The sequence below is a fragment of the Bos indicus genome, chromosome 17 (genome assembly GCF_029378745.1).
Source record: "Bos indicus isolate NIAB-ARS_2022 breed Sahiwal x Tharparkar chromosome 17, NIAB-ARS_B.indTharparkar_mat_pri_1.0, whole genome shotgun sequence".
In the NCBI taxonomy this organism is placed as follows: domain Eukaryota; kingdom Metazoa; phylum Chordata; class Mammalia; order Artiodactyla; family Bovidae; genus Bos; species Bos indicus.
Genome location: NC_091776.1, coordinates 57,047,769 through 57,066,180, shown reverse-complemented (window position 1 = coordinate 57,066,180; position 18,412 = coordinate 57,047,769). Strand labels below are relative to the sequence as shown.

At 36.9% G+C, this 18,412-nt stretch overlaps 1 protein-coding gene across 15 annotated transcripts in view; it reads right to left on the bottom strand.

Annotated features, from left to right (window-relative positions):
* TAOK3 (TAO kinase 3) overlaps positions 1–18,412 on the bottom strand; it is a 189,078-nt gene that overhangs the window by 47,616 nt on the left and 123,050 nt on the right. For all 15 annotated transcript variants that reach the window (XM_070769581.1, XM_019977786.2, XM_070769582.1 and 12 more), the window contains 3 exons: positions 10,871–10,964; positions 9,882–9,963; positions 1,392–1,559 (listed from right to left, as the gene is read on the bottom strand). In XM_070769581.1, the coding sequence (XP_070625682.1) occupies positions 1,392–1,559; positions 9,882–9,963; positions 10,871–10,964 (344 nt within the window). The remainder of the gene's footprint in view (positions 1–1,391; positions 1,560–9,881; positions 9,964–10,870; positions 10,965–18,412) is intronic.

Here is an 18,412-nt window from a genome sequence, read left to right as displayed (position 1 = left end):
CCCTTTTTAATCTATTTTTAGAAGAGTCCTTTCTTTTGTTCAAGGCTAATCCCTGCACTAATGCTCTTACTCCTATGCACTTTCTGAGATCCTAATTCCTTAATTGTGTCTCCTTCCTCTATTTTCAACGCCTCTGTCCTGGCTCCTTTCCTTCTGCATAGTATGAAGAGACTTGCCTTATATGTATGTACCTTTCTACATACTGCCCTTTGTCATTTTTCCTTCTTGACCCAGTTTATGAATCTTAAAATGACCAACTTTCACTATCTTTACTTTCTCACTTCCCACTTATTCTATAACCCACAGTAAACGACTATTCATCCTAACTATTCCTGTAAAACTGCTTTTACTAAGGTCATCAAGAAGATCCTACTTGAAAAACCCAGTTAACACTGTTTTTGGTCCTTGTTTAACCTGACTTCTCTGTGGCATCTGATGGTATTTGTAGCTCCCTCCTTGAAGCTGTGTATACTTGTAACATCTATGATGCCTTTATCTCCCCGGTTTCCCTTTTCTTAGGTGGCATGGACTCTCTTCTCATTCTACATTCAACTCCTGATTCATCATCATTTTAATGTCCTTGACCCCCAACCAACTACCCTTTACCCAGACCTCTTTCCTATGTTCTGGATTTGTATTTTCCAATCAAATGCTAGACATCTCTATTTAGGCCTCTTCGACTAATCCTTCTTAAACTATTTGAATAACTTAAACTAAAGTCATCTTTCTGAAAAAACTCCACCTGTACACTGTGTCAATAGCAGATGATGCCAAGACCTTACTCAGCAGGCATCAAACTGAAATCATCCTAAACCAACTCTTCCTTCTTGGTTCTTCTCTGTTCTTGGTACTGACACACTCTAGTCACTGAAGCACAAATGCTCAGAGTCACCATAAGCTCCCCTTCATCTGTCACTGTCAGTGAGAAGCACAGTATTATCAAGTTCATCTCTCTAGTGTTTCTCAGTGTTCCTTCTCCCCAATTCCCATGAATATTGCCCTTACTGCCTCTTGCATGGACTATTACCCAGAAAGTTATCCATTCAAATCCATCTTACATTCTGATGCCAGGATAATCTTCCTAAAGCACAGCATGAAAGTGCCCTGTAACTGCCGGTCAAAAGTGACCCACCTCTTCACTAATCCCACCAGCAGATGACTTATTCTGTCCCCACTATGGACCCCTACTGTGTGCTCTACCTCTGTAACACTGTTCATATTTTATCTTATTTTTTTCAATATCTCTTTTGCAACTGTGCATGTCTCTTAAGGCAGAGAACATCAACTGAATACATTGTTATTTCCCAAAGTGTTTTTCATAGCATCCTAGTCCAGAACTTTTACACATAGTAGGTACCCAATGAGTGTTCGCTAAAAGAAACTCAACCTACTTCTTCATCTTCCTGTGACTCATTCAAGGGTCCATTTCGTGTCTCTTGGAAAAGGATTTTTTTCATTTTCCGGTATTGTAGGTTATCTAGCTCACGAACGGCATCTTTTGTCCTCTGTATAAGGTCAATAAGGACACGAAGTGGACGGTCTCGTCGAACGAAGTCATGCTGATTAAGGGAAGAGAAAAAAACAGAAACTGATAATGAGGAGACATATTTTTAGGTGCAAGATTAAGATGTAAAGATAAATCAACGTAAAACAGTTCTGTGGATTTTGAAGATACAATTTTCATCTCATGTAGCCTCATACCTTGTATAAATCTCATAAAGTCATAATCATGTTTTTTCTCTTCTTCCTCAAGCCACGTTTTGTGGACTTGTTCTAGAATTTACTTGAGAATTCTTGAGGTTTACTTTGCCATGCAAATAATAACAATGACTAGAACTTTAAATAGTAGCTGAGAGCTTGTGCCTTTCAAACCTGAAACTATGTAATAAGCAAAAGCAAGGCAGAGTATAGAATATTCTTGTTATAATCTGCCTCAATCCTCTTTCTCACCCTACACTACCGTTTTAAAGACAGACTTCTGAATATTTTGTTTTCTATTTCTGTGGTCATATACAGTGTATGCTTGAAAATGTGGCAATTATTCCATTTATCTCAGAGGTCAGAATTTTGGCAACTTCATCTTCCCTTTACAGAGCTGTACAATGAGAAATAAGGCAAAAGGGTCTCCAAGGGGTTAAAATATTCACCCCAAGTCCACAAGCTTTTCTTGATGTAAACAAGCTTCACTTTCAATATTATCAATGATCTTTAACACATATTCTGGTTTCCTGGTTTCTCAGCCACAGCAGTTTAGAAAGAGGGAACAAAAGTAGGAGAATAGAGGACTGAGGACTGTTAGAGAGTTACTTGTTGCCAAAAAAAGAGTCTGTTGAAAAGGTATCTGACCACCTGACAGTAAAGAGAAGGAAATTCCATGATTAACACACCAAGCAACCAACCAACCAAATAAAAATGAACTAGGGTTTGTGGACTATTTTGTAAACGGGCAACTGTCCTTCATACACTTTTTTTATACTCCCAAGATCTCATGAAATGCTATTATCTCTGGGTAATCAAGAAGTGGCATTATATTCATTATGCTTTCTTGAGGAAGGCAGAGAAGCATATCACATATTTTGATAAGATCACCACACAAAATGATCAAAAGGAGGAGGAGGAAGTTTTGTTTTTTAAAGGAAAAGTTTCAGTTATGTGGAAAATTCGCTTATGTGAAATTATAATTTGAATATATTGGGAAAATGAGGTATTAATGTGGTAGGCCTCAGATGATGGAATGGATTTAATTTCTTTATAAGTTAAACAGATATAAAAGAGGAGCAGGACCACTGTGAGGAAAAAAAATCTGTATGTCTTGCAGTTCTTCACTCTGACTTTGCTGTCCAGGGAATTGTGGCTTTTGCTCCTATTTTAATAAAATATCTCTTTCTCTGCAAAGAATCCCTTCTGAAAATGAAACACCATTCCTGGAAGGAAGAGTAGCTTGCATATTTGAAGAGGAGAATTTAAGGGAGAAAGCAAAATTATTTGGCTACTTCAGTGCTTGCAATTAGACAAGAATAAATCAGTCTTTAGTAAACTTCAAGATATAATCTAGGATACTGAATTTTAGAGAAGTAGCTCTTAGTAATTCTTTTATTTCCAAGGTGAGGGATTTTAGGCCCAGAGAGGTTAAGTGATTTACCCAGCTAAACAATGCAAGAGCTAGAATGGACACCCAGGTTTCTTTATTTGGGAGTTTGTTTTCTGGTGGTCTACCACAGAGTTGATCATGGTATTAACTGTGACAGACACCTATTTATCCTTCATTCCAATCTCTTTTCCTTGCCTTTCTTTCTTGAAAGTAGTAAAAAGTATAAGACCTGGACTCTACCTTTCTTTGCAGGTATAATTAGCAATGTGACCAAGTTCTGGCCAAATTCTGAGATATAGGCAGAAACCCCAGAGGAAGGCTTTGTTTTCCAGGATAAAAAGCAAGGCACAGGAAGAGAAGGTGTTTTACTCTTTGTCCTGCCTCCTTTCTCCTGCCTGGAATAAAGTCTGAGTCCCGGAAACACAGGAGCCATTTTGTGACCAAGAAGACAAAAGTCAAGTGCAAAGAATGGTAAAGTAGAAGACAGGAGGAGCTATTGAGCTGCTTACAGGTCTGGACTGCTTCTAACACCTCCTTTCCTAAATCCTGGACTTCTTATTGTGGGAGGTAATTAAACCTTAAAATATTTCAAAACTGATACACCCAATGTCTTAAAAACATCTCATGGCCTCCATTGTAAAGTCTGGCCTGAACAGTCGGTTCCTGCTTGAATTTCTAGGCTCCACTCTAGTCACTCCTATTCCCTGTTCCACCCAATGCAGCATACTTGTAGATCATTCTTGTCTCTGCCATGGGTTTCACACCTGCATGTCTTTTCCCCTGTTGTTCTCTCTGCCTGAAATCCCATCTCTTCACTGTTCTCCAAACCCATACAGTTGAAAGGTTCTCAGATCATTTTCAAAGAATGCTTTCATTGTTCTTAGAAATATGTTTACTTTAAACATTTAAATAATAGAGAAATCAATAAAAGATAGTAAAAGAAAATCAAAATTCTGCCATCCAGAAATAAATGAAATATTATTTTAGACACTTTCCTTCCCTCTCTCCCCTCTCTCTCTCTCTCTCAGAATGATGGATATCCAGAAATAATTTTACATGAGAAACTTATTACACATGGTAATTTAAAAAATAATCTATTAAAATAAGGTATATTTGAATTTCATAGAATTAGAGGAGTTTAAAGTAAGATGACTGCTTAATGTTAGTTAAAATTTCTTCACCAAGAGTTACCAGTTCCTAAAAGGCCCTCTAAAGTTAAGGGGGGAAAAAAAAGATCATGTAAAGCTTTAAGAGATTAGAGTTACTTAAAAAAGACTTTCAGTTTAAGAACTGTTATTGACTATCTACCCTGAAAAACAGGAAAATCAGTACATTTACATTTCTTTCCTACCCCTACTTCTTTCTAGGCACATTATTATTTTCACATTGTTAATACATATACTGTCAATGTGTATAACATTTACATTCTGCCTTTTAATCACAGCAATGATTTTACTGTAGTTCTCTCTCTGTAGTTTTAATTCTTTGTGAAGGTGACATTTTAACACCAGGAAGAAAATGTTTGGAAAAGATGGATTATTTTAAAAATATTTGGGAATAATTAGAAAGCCAACTGGAGGAAAAAAAAAGTTAAATTCCTTATAACAAATTTCTGCACCTCCCCCCAAAATCCCAGAAAAAATAATGTCAAAAGTGAAATAAGAAAATAGTATCTATAAGATTTACTACAAATTAACAAGGGAAAAGCCCTCAGACAAATGAGAAAGATCAACAGAGAGTTCACAGAAGAGGAAATAGAAATGGCTTATCAACATAAGAAAGACAATCTAATTCATAATGAGAAATACAACCTAAAATGACAGTGAGAAAAGTTTTCCACTGAACTGATTAGAAGGTCAAAAAGTTTTGGTATTCATACTTTGCTAACAGGACCATAAACTGGGGCATCCTCTTTGGAGGAAAATTTGCAACACCTTTTAAAATTTAAAATTCACATTCCATTTGATTAGCAATTTCACTTCTAGGAATTTATTCTTTGGATATCTGTATATACAGATACAAAATGACACATGTGTAAGGATATTTATTGTAGAACAGTTTGTAACAGCAAAAGACTGTCAACACCATAATGAGTTGGTTATAAAAACAACCATCCATCTGACTATATAATGGAGTCCTTAGAGACGTTGAGATAGTTCTGCATGTAGTAACATGGAACAATACACAAAACACACTAAAACTTAAAATATTCAGGGTAGAACAGTTTGCTACCATTGGTTCAAAAATTTAAAAGGATATTTACTTCCATATGCATAGAATATTTCTAGAAGGACATGTACAAAATTGGTGACAGTGGTTGCTAACTCTAGAGAAGGGCCTTGAATGGGAAGGTTTTCTCACTTTTTATTCTCTCTTCTACTGTATTTTTATCTTTTGAAATTTGTATTGGTTATTCAAAATGAGGAATGTAGTCTCTTTACCATGCTAAACAAACACACAAACTAGTAGTGAATGAATAAATAAATGAATATTGGAGAGCAAACTTAAATTCAATGATCACCACCAGTTCTTTCACAAGTTTCTCCAGTCCCTAATTTACTTTTTCTTCCTTCTTCCCTCCCTCCCTCTCTCACTTTTTGTTTCATTGATAGACTGGCTGGATTTCCTTATCAAGCAATTGAGAAAAAGCTTTTAAGAAAGGAAAACTGCTTAAAATTTGTGAGGCTGGAAAATGTCCAGCTGCATTTATAATTGAGGAGCACCTTAGCTGGGTCACAAATCTTTGGTTTACATTTTCTTTTTCTTAGAACTTTGTAAATATTGTTATATAGTTTTCTGGCTTTGAGTGTTCCTGAAGAGGCAGATCTGAAGTCAAATGGTTTTTTTAGCCCCAAATAAATTTTTTTCAGCCTATTATGAATTTTTCTTTATCCTTTGAATTTAGAAACTAGATACAGGTAGGATTTGTTGATCACTGAAGTTCAGTTTCACCTCCCTAGAAATGCCTTGTATTAAAGAGCAGCTCCTGTCACTCTTTATCCCAGTCCTTGCTTTATTTTTTTGACATTATATCAAATTATTTGTTTGTTTTCTCACTCCTGCATTAGAATATAAGTTCCAGGAAGGCAGGGACTATCTTTTTCTTTGTACCACTGTATGATTTTCAGTGTTTAGAACAGTGCTTGGCACCAGGTAGATAATCAGTAAACATCATTGACTAAATGTTAGGCTTACTTGATTTGGTCCACCAAATCAAATAAGGGTAAATCAGGGGATTTCCCAGGTGGTCCAGCAGCTAAGACTCTGTGCTCCCAAGGCAGGGGGCATGGGTTTAATTTCTTGTCAGGGAACTAGATCCTGCGTATCGCAACTAAGATACGCATGGACAAGTATATATGTGTGTTTGTATACATGCGCACGCATGTGTGTATATACACTTAAGTAAATCAAATAAAATAAAGGTCCTAACATTAACTTTCAAAAAGTATATCTTCAAGTATATCTTTAAATATCTTCTACTCCATGTGTTTTGCTTTCTCTTTTAGGAATAACAGGTTGAAATATATATCTCCTCTGCCTTCCACATGTCATCTTTTCTATAATCATCTTTAGAAATTTTTCTTCTTCATTTAATTTTATTTCCCTCGGGCTATCCATCATTGGAAATACCCTACATGGGTGTGTTTATCATATTAGCTTGTTGTTTATGATATGATTTGATATGATATATCTTTAAATTTTTCTCTTTCATTTTCTTTTTCTACCTCTGCCCATTTGTTTTTTATATCCTTTTGTTGTCTGTTGCCCTATCATCTTCGAGGCATGTTTTTTGCTTTATTATTTTTAAAGCAAACTTTTAATTTTTTTTCCTCTTCTTTTCTTTCTCTAAACTGCTGTTTGTGTCCTGTATTTATAAATCTTTGCCTACTTCAAAGTAATAAAGACACTGTCTTGTGCTTCTGGTATTCTATTGTCTATAGTTTATGTTTAGAACATGTGATGCTTCTACACCAAAAGAGAATAAGGTAAAGCCCATTGTCTTGTTGCTTCTGTCACCATATTCCTGTGACCTGTTACTCACAAGAAGGAAAAACTTAATTTTGGGTAGAAAAGCTAGTCAGCTTCAGACCTACCTCTTCAGGATACTCAAAGCCAGAAAATAACAGAATAAGATTTTTGAGAAAAAGAAAATATAAACCAAGAATCTGTGACACTTAGCCAAGGTGCAATTATAAAGGCAGCTGACATGTTTAAGCTTCACAAATTTAGGCAATACAATTCTGAGGTTTTCTTAAACCAAAGAAAGAAACAAAAAAAGACTGGAAAACACACATACAGAAAAAGATTAAAGAAACCTGGACTATTCTGTGGCCAATAAAATACATTTATATTGTAAAAACAACTCCCACATACTTCACTGATATTAATGGAACACTGCCTATGTACACAGAGCCTATAATACAAAGTTACATGAAAACAGATGCTCAAAAATGCTATATTTAAATCAAATGAATGCAGTTAACACACAATAATTTTGTCACCAACATGTATGATGTAACACTATGTAAATATCTGTCTTATATATTTATCACATATCTTCACTGCCTGATGATTTGGCAACAACCTAACTGAAATCCTAGAGTTGGTATTTGAACCATTGGCAGACTCTGTCCTGAAAACTTTGAGTTAAAGTTCAGGCAGATATTAGTCACTGGAACATCAGAGTGATGACCAGAGCAAGGAGAAATGTTCTTTGTCATAAGGCAAAAAAGGTGGGTGGGGTGGGGAGCAGAAAAAGGGAAAAGTTGGAGGGAAAAGTATTCATGAGGAATATACAGTGTATCAGTTCAGTTCAGTTCAGTTGCTCAGTCATGTCCAACTCTTTGTGACCCCATGGATTGCAGCACGCCAGGCCTCTCTGTCTATCACCAACTCCTGGAGTTTACTCAAACTCATGTCCATTGAGTCGGTGATGCCATCCAAGCATCTCATCCTCTGTCGTCCCCTTCTCCTCCCACCTTCAATCTTTCCCAGCATCAGGGTCTTTTCAAATGAGTCAGCTCTTCGCATCAGGTGGCCAAAGTATTGGAGTTTCAGCTTCAGCATCAGTCCTTCCAATGAATATTCAGACGGATTTCCTTTAGGATCCAACTTTAGGTTGGATCTCATTGCTGTGCAAGTGACTCTCAAGAGTCTTTACCAACATCACAGTTCAAAAACATCAATTCTTTGGTGCTCAGCTTTCCTTACAGTCCAACTCTCACATCCATACATGACTACTGGAAAAACCACAGCTTTGACTAGATGGACCACTGTTGGCAAAGTAATGTCTCTGCTTTTTAATATGTTGTCTAGGTTAGTCATAGCTTTTCTTCCAAGGAGCAAGTGTCTTTTAATTTCATGGATGCAATCACCATCTGAAGTGATTTTGCAGCACCCCCAAATAAAATCTGTCACTATTTTCACTGTTTCCCCATCTATTTGCCATGACGTGATGGGACCAGAGGCCATGATCTTAGTTTTCTGAATGTTGATCTTTAAGCCAACTTTTTCACTCTCCTCTTTCACCTTCACCAAGAGGCTCTTTAGTTCTTCTTCACTTTCTGCCATAAGGGTGGTGTCCTCTGCATATCTGAGGTTATTGATATTTCTCCTGGCAATCTTGATTCCAGCTTGTGCTTCATCCAGTCCAGCATTTCTCATGACATACTCTGCATAGAAGTTAAATAAGTAGGGTGACAATATACAGCCTCCACGTACTCCTTTCCCTATTTGGAACCAGTCTTTCGTTCCATGTCCAGTTCTAACTGTTGCTTCTTGACCTGCATACAGGTTTCTCAGGAGGCAGGTCAGGGGGTCTGGTATTCTCATCTCTTGAAGAATTTTCCAGTTTGTTGTGATCCACACAATCAAAGGCTTTGGCATAGTCAATAAAGCAGATGTTTTTTTGGAACTGTCTTGCTTTTTTGATGATCCAATGGATGTTGCCAATTTGTTCTGTTTCCTCTGCCTTTTCTAAATCCAGCTTGAACATATTGTGTTAATCTTGCTACTTCTATGCCTAGCTACTGTCTCTGGACTTTAAATGACAAGGTGTATGTTCTAATCCACTTTGTCATGATGAGCTGCCACAGGAATGATTTATTATATTTCATTACAGTTCAGTTCAGTTCAGTTGCTCAGTCGTGTCTGACTCTTTGCGACCCCATGAACTGCAGCACGCCAGGCCTCCCTGTCCATCACTAACTCCTGGAGTTCACTCAAACTCACGTTCATCGAGTTGGTGATGCCATCCAGCCATCTCATCCTGTTGTCCCCTTCTCCTCCTGTCCCCAATCCCTCCCAGCATCAGAGTCTTTTCCAATGAGTCAACTCTTTGCATGAGGTGGCCGAAGTATTGGAGTTTTAGCTTTAGCATCAGTCCTTCCAAAGAACACCCAGGACTGATCTCCTTTAGAATGGACTGGTTGGATCTCCTTACAGTGCAAGGGACTCTCAAGAGTCTTCTCCAACACCACAGTTCAAAAGCATCAATTCTTTGGTGCTCAGCTTTCTTCACAGTCCAACTCTCACATCCATACATGACCACTGGAAAAACCATAGCCTTGACTAGACGGACCTTTGCTGGCAAAGTAACGTCTCTGCTTTTCAATATGCTATCTAGGTTGGTCATAACTTTCCTTCCAAGGAGTAAGCGTCTTTTAATTTCATGGCTGCAGTCACCAACTGCAGTGATTTTGGAGCCCTCAAAAATAAAGTCTGACACTGTTTCCACTGTTTCCCACATGACTTTAAATTCCCCCCCTCAAATATAAATTTGAAAAATTACCCGTAACAGTTCTGCTGATGTTGGCCTTTCCTGAGGCATTTTCTGCAAGCAGTAATCAACAAATCTCCTGAAGGAATCTGTCCTGTGTGTGCAAATACAATGAAAGAAAATAACATCAGAATCTGTAGAACATACTGATCACTTTAAATAATTTTTATCCAAGGGAAAACTTTTTGATTTGGGAGATTTTTATTAAAATACTTTGGAATATCAGGAGAAGTGGCCCATTTTCAAGTCTGAGGTATGTAAAATTAATTCTTTAGGATAATGAATGTGGACAGTTTCAAGTCAGTCAACACATAAAGGTATCTTATGATATAAACAAAGTCAAATTGTAATATATCTCAGAAAATGAAAAATACTATATTTATATAAAACAATTTTGTATACATTTTTCTCTCCAAAGATAACAGCTCTCCTAAGTCTAAAGCCTATATTCTTCATGACAAATTGGTAACTCTTTCATCACCCACAACCTATAACCAGGTAGTAAAACTTGAAGCATAAGGGACAGAGAACCTAGGAGTATGCTCTCTGGATGAAAAAGCCTTCTCTCTAGAAAATTTCATTCTGTGTACTCTTCTTGGACATTGCCCTTTTACAGTAGCTCTGTGATTCTAACAGTTATTAAAATGTTATAATTTTCAGAGAGGGTACTTTATCCTTGCTGACAAATGATAAGACTGAGATGATCAATATAAGACCAATCATGACTTAGAGATTAGACTTGTTAGGAAGGTAGCAGGAGATATATGTACCTGTTAGAATTTCAGTTACTACACATATTAATAACACAAACCATAGTAAGGGCAGAAATACTATGTGTGTGTGTAAAAAGTTCAGGCTTATAAAGCATCAGTGTCCATTATCATAGCATAAACGAAGGAATGAAATGCTTTCTAGGTCAGATATTTAAAACGTAATTTAGTGAAAGTGCCAAAAACATATGGTGATTTTCTTACAGATTTAAAATGACAGCTCAGCCTTACCATTCATTAGACTGTAACGTGGGGGAGTCATTCTGGGCAATGTGATATAAGGCACTCATGGCATTCATGTTGAAAAGTGGGGGCTTCCGTTCCGCTGAAAGAAGAGAAACACAATAAAGCAGTTCTTGAAAGACATTAGGCAGATGGAGAAATAAGGAACTGTGAGCAAAGCTTGGCCACTAGCTTGCTATTATCATCATGCTGTATAATCCACTTATTGTAATCTCTAAGGTTGCTCAGGATAGCCGTTCAAAAGAAGCTGCTGGTCATCTTAAAGTACACTGGAAAAGCTCCAAACAGAATCCATTTCAAGAAAGTAAAAAAATTTTTCCTATGTATCTTCAAAAAGTTGAACTTTGTTTTCCTACAATGGGTATGAACATCTTTGTGTATTGTTTTATTTCAAATAAAAATGCGTATTCATTGAAAAAAAATCAGAAAGCAGAGCAGTCGAATTAAAAAAAAAAAGATTATGGAACATCTTAATCATCACCAACAGAGTATGGAAGATAGAGTAAATCAATCCAATAAACACCATTTGAGGGCTCATCCAGACTAACGAAGTGGTACAAGTAGGGGTGGAGGGGAAAAAGGAGGATAAATGTAAGCAAGGTTTGGCCCATCCACTTTCTAAGGAGAAACTCACTGAGTCAGTTACTTCTTTATAAAATACATACTCCACCTCAGCCCATTGTTAACTCCTCTTTGGAATTTCTATTACTCTTTTAGTAGAGTGCTCACTTGGCATGCACTCTCCTATTGCATTTACATAAACATACAACTCTTTCCTCTCAACACAAATCATAAACTCTTAAGAGCAAGATCTTATAACCTTAATACTCTTGTTCTTTTATTTATTCTCTAGCATATGTAATAAGATGCTATTCACATATTAGGTGTTCTACTTGTTGACCAAAGGAAAGAAACAAGGTTCTAGTTCTTAGTACAGTTAATTTTACGCTATTTACTAGTTATGTCACAGAAGATAAATCACTATCTTGTTCCACTGTGCTTATCCTAATGGATTCTTGATGTAGTTCCACTCTGTAATTCATAATCTGATCTCAGGTTTCATCAGAGCATCTTGGTTTTTAAGTAAAGATTTAACCACTTTAAAAAAAGTGATTCCAGCTTATTCTATGCAATTCTAAGAAACAGAACAAGAAGTAAGGGCAGGGAACAAGAAGTTACAGGTAAGACATTTTTACTCATAGAAGGAAGAACTTCTGAAAAACCAGAATGGTAAAACAAAACCAAAAAACCCCACGAAACCCAGAATGAATAATGTTGAGATAGTGAACTTTAAGCTATTGGCAGAGTTCCAGTAGAAGCCAACTATATTTATCAGTGATCCTCCGGAGGGGCCTCTTATATTCTTAACTTTCTCAATAGGATACTTTACACTTACCAGATATCAGTATTATAGGGACATGGATGGTTAACAAGTGGAAATTTGAAAGTTGCAGTGTGGACAAAAGGATTTTATACCTGTTTCAAGCATGGAAGGCAAAAAAAAGTCTCAGGTTTATTTTATTTATCAGGAGGTAGATCTGAGAAAGTTTTTAGAGCTTGGCCTTCTGAAAACTTCAAGTATTTGAAGCCATGTGGAAGCAGGAACTCATCATGTAACCATCAATGGATTCCCACTGTTCTTAGGACAAAGTCTAGATTCTTAAACAAAGTCTCCTGGCCTTTACTAACATGACCCTGGCTACTTCCAGCACATCTTTCTGAGAAGCAATTTTACCCCCACCCCGTTCTCATGCATCTGTTGCTTCACTGAAAGAACCAAGGTCAGAGCCTTTCACACATGTTGCTTTCTCTGTCTGGTCTCCCTTTTCACTTTTGTTCCTTAGACTTTACCTGGTTAATTCTTCCAAATCCTTCAGGTTTCACCTTAAATAAAGTTGCATTTCTGCATTAGTTTAATACATATTTATCCAAGGCTTTTTATATGCTCGCAATCTCTTCCTTAGGGAACCTCTGACGACTAGTTGTCCCACTAGATTTTGTCACTGCAAATTACATTTTAACTTTTTACTACCTATCACAACCATAACTGATTATGTAATTCTTTCCTTGATGTATATCTTCCTTGCTAAATTTCATTAGGGACAATGTCTATTATGTTCATCTCTGCATTCTCACTGCTGAGTATAACATCTGGTATATATTTTTGGTGGCCCCAAAATACCTCTAAAATAAATACATAAAGGTTAATCAAATTAAGACAAAGAAGAAACTTTGTCAACAAAGAATCTTTGTGCAGCAAGAAGTCACAAAGATGACTGAGAAGTGACTAACTCTTGGGGCTTACATCAGATACTATATGGTGGCTTCATTCACTATTAGAATAGTAGGAACCCTCTCATCGGCCAAAGAAACACAATTCAAACTGCTCAGAACATGAAATTGCACAGGAGAAACAGTAAGGAAGGGGAAATAAAGAAAGAAGAAAGTAGAAATTTAGAAAGAGGAGGATGAAGGAACAACAAAATCCAATTCAATTATGATAAGGCTCCAAGATCTGTCTGTTCAAATAGACCTCAGTGTCTCTTCAATAATCCTGTGCATTTTATAAAGATAGTACTGGTATTTCAATTTTAAAAAGATTTAAAAAAGGAAGAAGCTCTGTAAGACTAAATATATCCCTATCCCCTCAACATACATTACAACATTCATTTATTAACCCAAACAGTGAGTGGCAATAAGAAAGTGAATGGAAGAAGAAAATTCCAGGCAGAGAAACTATGTAACAACATTTATGTCCTCCTGCCCCCATTCCTTGGAGAATTCATTTCTGAAAAGTCAATTCCCTGTCAATGCTGATGAACCATTTGCCAGCTTCTACCATGATCTGTGCTGGTGAACTAAGTGTCTGTAGATTAAACAGAAAAGCATCAGATGAACCTATTCTTGAAATAATCTCAAAAAATAAAGTATCTGGTGACTGGATAATTTTAATGTCCAAGAATTTTCCAAGGATGCATGAATTTAACTAGTTTTTTTTTTTTCAGTGGAAGATCAAGTTAGCAAAGATAATTTGTAACTACTCAGGAATCTTGGAGCTTGATCCAGGAAAGAGGGATGGTGCCAGTAAAAGTATCATCTTCTTGCTTTCTGATAATACCTCAGTGATTCAATGTACAGATTAGGGGGCTTCTTAAGAATATGCAATTCTACAGAAGAGGTATTATAAAAAAAGGGGACAACATATTATTCAGTCACTACAACTTGTACTGTAATTTCAATATTAAAAGCACAATTTAGAGTATACTGTCTGTATGTGAAATTTCATTAAACCTAAAATACACAGAAAACTTAGAAAAATTATTGCTTAGGATTATATACACAGCAGTTTAATCATCTTTCATGTAAAAAAAAAAAAACTTCTTTTATGTGTCCATTAACAAGACTAATGGAGAAGGAAACGGCAACCCACTTCAGTATTCTTGCCTAGAGAATCTCATGGACACAGGAGCCTGGTGGTTTACAGTCCATGGGGTCGCAAAGAGTCAGGCATGACTGAGAGACTAAACAACAACAATAAGACTAATGCCAAGGAAATAGAGATGTTATGGTAAAGTTGTCAAAAAGATACTTGTATGATTTATTACATTACCAATATAATGTTTTGAATAACTACTGAGAACTTTAATATCCTTGGTAGCAATTTTATTTTATGAATATTAACTGAGCATGTACTATCATCCTTCTCTGAATCTGTCATTGACAATAAGCTGCATTGCAATTTAAGATGCACCACTATTCTAACTTAGAATAAAATCTGCCAATTATAATCATGAAGTGCTGTTGCCTGTAAAATACCTTCCTGTTTAAATAAGAGATGTTAAAATGTAATTAAAAATTTGATGAAATATGACATATATTACTAGGATTGTGCTGACGATGCCTAACATTTACTGAACACATACTATACACAAGATTTAATAATAAGCACATTAAATCCATATTTTCATTTAATCCTGACAATCTGCATAAGGTAGGAGATCTTATTAGGCAAATTTCATAGAGAGTTAAAATATCTTGAACAAAGTCATACAACTAAGAAATGGCAGAGCTGGCATTAGAACTCAGGTTTATCTGACAACAGAGCCTGGGTGTTCTTAGGAATAATGTGATACTGTCATCTATCAATTTGAAGGAATAGCTGTTGTGGAGGATAAGACAATTTGAGAGAAAGTTACTTTGTTCTTTGATTCAGTAAGTTCAGTTCAGTCACTCAGTCGTGTCCGACTCTTTGTGACCCCATGAACCGCAGCACGCCAGGCCTCTCTGTCCATCACCAACTCTCAGAGTCCACCCAAACCCATGTCCATTGAGTCAGTGATGCCATCCAACCATCTCATCCTCTGTCGTCCCCTTCTCCTCCTGCCCTCCATCTTTCCCAGCATCAGGGTCTTTTCCAATGAGTCAGCTCTTCGCATCAGGTGGCCAAAGTATTGGAGTTTCAGCTTCAACATCAGTCCTTCCATTGAACACCCAGGACTGATCTCCTTTAGGATGGACTGGTTGGATCTCCTTGCAGTCCAAGGGAATCTCAAGAGTCTTCTCCAACACCACAGTTCAAAAGCATCAATTCTTCGGCACTCAGCTTTCTTTATCGTCCAACTCTCACATCCATACATGATACTGGAAAAACCATAGCCTTGACTAGACAGACCTTTGTTGGCTGTAAATCACTTTATAAAAGGCAATAAAAGTCAGGTTGATACAGAGAGCATGTTGTTATATATATTTCAATTTAAAAAGGTAAAATCAGAAATTAAACACATACAAGGGACTCTCAAGAGAGGAAATACCAAGGTATCTCCTGGAACCTGTACCTATTTTGCCAATATCCACTGCTGTTTGAAACTCTAGTCATTATTACATCTACAGCGTATTAAAAAGCAGAGACATTACTTTGCCTACAAAGGCCTGAATAGTCAAAGCTATGGTTTTTCCACTTGTCATATACAGATGTGAGAGCTGGACGATAAAAAAGGCTGAGCGCCGAAAAACTGATATCTTCGAACTGTGATGCTGGAGAAGACTCTCGAGAGTCCCTTGGATTGCAAGGAGATTCAACCAGTCAATTCTAAAGGAAATCAACCCTGAATATTCACTGGAAGGACTGATGCTGAAGCTCCAATACTTTGGCCACCTGACATGAAAAGCCAACTCATTGGAAAAAACCCTGAAGCTGGGAAAGACTGAAGAAGGCAGGAGGAGAAGGGGATGACAGAGGATGAGATGGTTGGATGGCATCATCAACTCAATGGACAAGGTTTGAGCAAACTCTGGGAGATGGTGACGAATAGGGAAGTCTGGCATGGTGCAGTCCATGGGGTCGCAAAGAGTCAGACATGACTGACTGACTGAACAACAACATATCTACATAGTATAAAAACTGATGTGATGATGATCTTGAATCATCATAAAAGGGTATGTGCCAAACCCATGTTATAGTTTAAATACATTTAGGTAAGAAAAAACTTGTTAAAACAATGGGTGGGCACTAATTAGCTGTAATGTTCAACTCAGGGGACATCCTTGTAAAGTGCTGTAAGTGAGGAGGTGCTACTATAGTTTCAGTGTTACAAGTAAAATTTTGATTCATTTTAGAATATAAATGACAAAATAGGAATAATCCTTTCTTCTAAAAAATAAGTAGATATAACTTCCTCTTCTATTCTCCAAAATTACTATTCTGAAATGGTATCTCTTACATCTATTAGTATATATGTATGCTCATAAACAACATATAAAGTTGCTTATAAAACTTTCATAATTGGTATCATACTGTATACTCTTCTGACGTTTTTTGTTCATTCAATGTTGTGATTTGAGATTTATCCATGATGACACATGTAGATCTAGTTCATCCTTAACTGTGATATAGTAATCCATACTTAATTTAGTCATTCTTAGGATAAGAATTTAGGTTGTTTCCACCTATTCTTGCTTCTACAAACAAGGTTGAAGCCTTCCACATTTTCTAGTGTACATGTATAAAATTTCTAAAGTGTATACTTAGAAGTGTTGAGTCACTGACACTCATCATCCTTACCAGATGTTGCCAACTTGCTCTCCAACACGGTTATACCAATTTACACTCCTATCAATAGTGTTTGGGAGTTCCTGTTTCTTTAGCAGTTTCCCGTCTGACTTAAAAAAATTATACCAATCTAATAAATATGAAATGGTTTTACTTTGCATTTCACTGAATATTAATGAGATGGGGTATCTTCTGATGTTTGTTGTCCATTTATGCTTTCTTTTCAGTGCTAACTCCTTGATCATACTCATTGCCCATTTTTCTGCTGGCAGTTTGTTGTTTTCTTTTTAATAAAGAAATTTGGTAAAGAAATTTTGAGAGTTCTTCAGAAATTCAGGGCAAATACTCTGTTAGTTAGTTATGTTTCAACTACTTTCCATTAGTCTATACGTAAAGTAATGCTCAAAATTCTCCAAGCCAGGCTTCAGCAATACGTGAATCGTGAACTTCCAGATGTTCAAGATGGTTTTACAAAAGGCAGAGGAACCAGAGATCAAATTGCCAACATCCGCTGGATCATCGAAAAAGCAAGTAAGGTCCAGAAAAACATCTATTTCTGCTTTATTGACTATGCCAAAGGCTTTGACTGTGTGGATCACAATAAACTGTGGAAAATTCTGAAAGAGATGGGAATACCAGACCACATGACCTGCCTCTTGAGAAACCTGTATGCAGGTCAGGAAGCAACAGTTAGAACTAGACATGGAACAACAGACTGGTTCCAAATAGGAAAAGGAGGACATCAAGGCTGTATAATGTCATCCTGCTTATTTAAATTATATGCAGAGTACATCATGAGAAATGCTGGGCTGGATGAAGCACAAGCTGGAATCAAGATTGCTGGGAGAAATATCAATAACCTCAGATATGCAGATGACACCACCCTTATGGCAGAAAGTGAAGAACTAAAGAGGCTCTTGATGAAAGTGAAAGAGGAGAGTGAAAAAGTTGGCTTAAAGCTCAACATTCAGAAAACGAAGATCATGGCATCTGGTCCCATCACTTCATGGCAAATGGGTGGGGAGACAGTGGAAACAGTGGCTGACTTTATTTTTCTGGGCTCCAAAATCACTGCAGATGATGACTGCAGCCATGAAATTAAAAGATGCTTACTCCTTGGAAGGAAAGTTATGACCAACCTAGACAGCATATTAAAAAGCTGAGACATTACTTTGTCAAAAAGGTCTGTCTAGTCAAGGCTATGGTTTTTCCAGTATCATGTATGGATGTGAGAGTTAGACTATAAAGAAAGCTGAGTGCAGAAGAACTGATGCTTTTGAACTGTGGTGTTGGAGAAGACTCTTGAGAGTCCCTTGCACTGCAAAGAGATCCAACCAGTCCATCCTAAAGGAGATCAGTCCTGGGTGTTCAATGGAAGGACTGATGTTGAAGTTGAAACTCCAATACTTTGGTCACCTGATATGAAGAACTGACTCATTTGAAAAGACCCTGATGCTGGGAAAGATTAAAGGTGGAGGAGA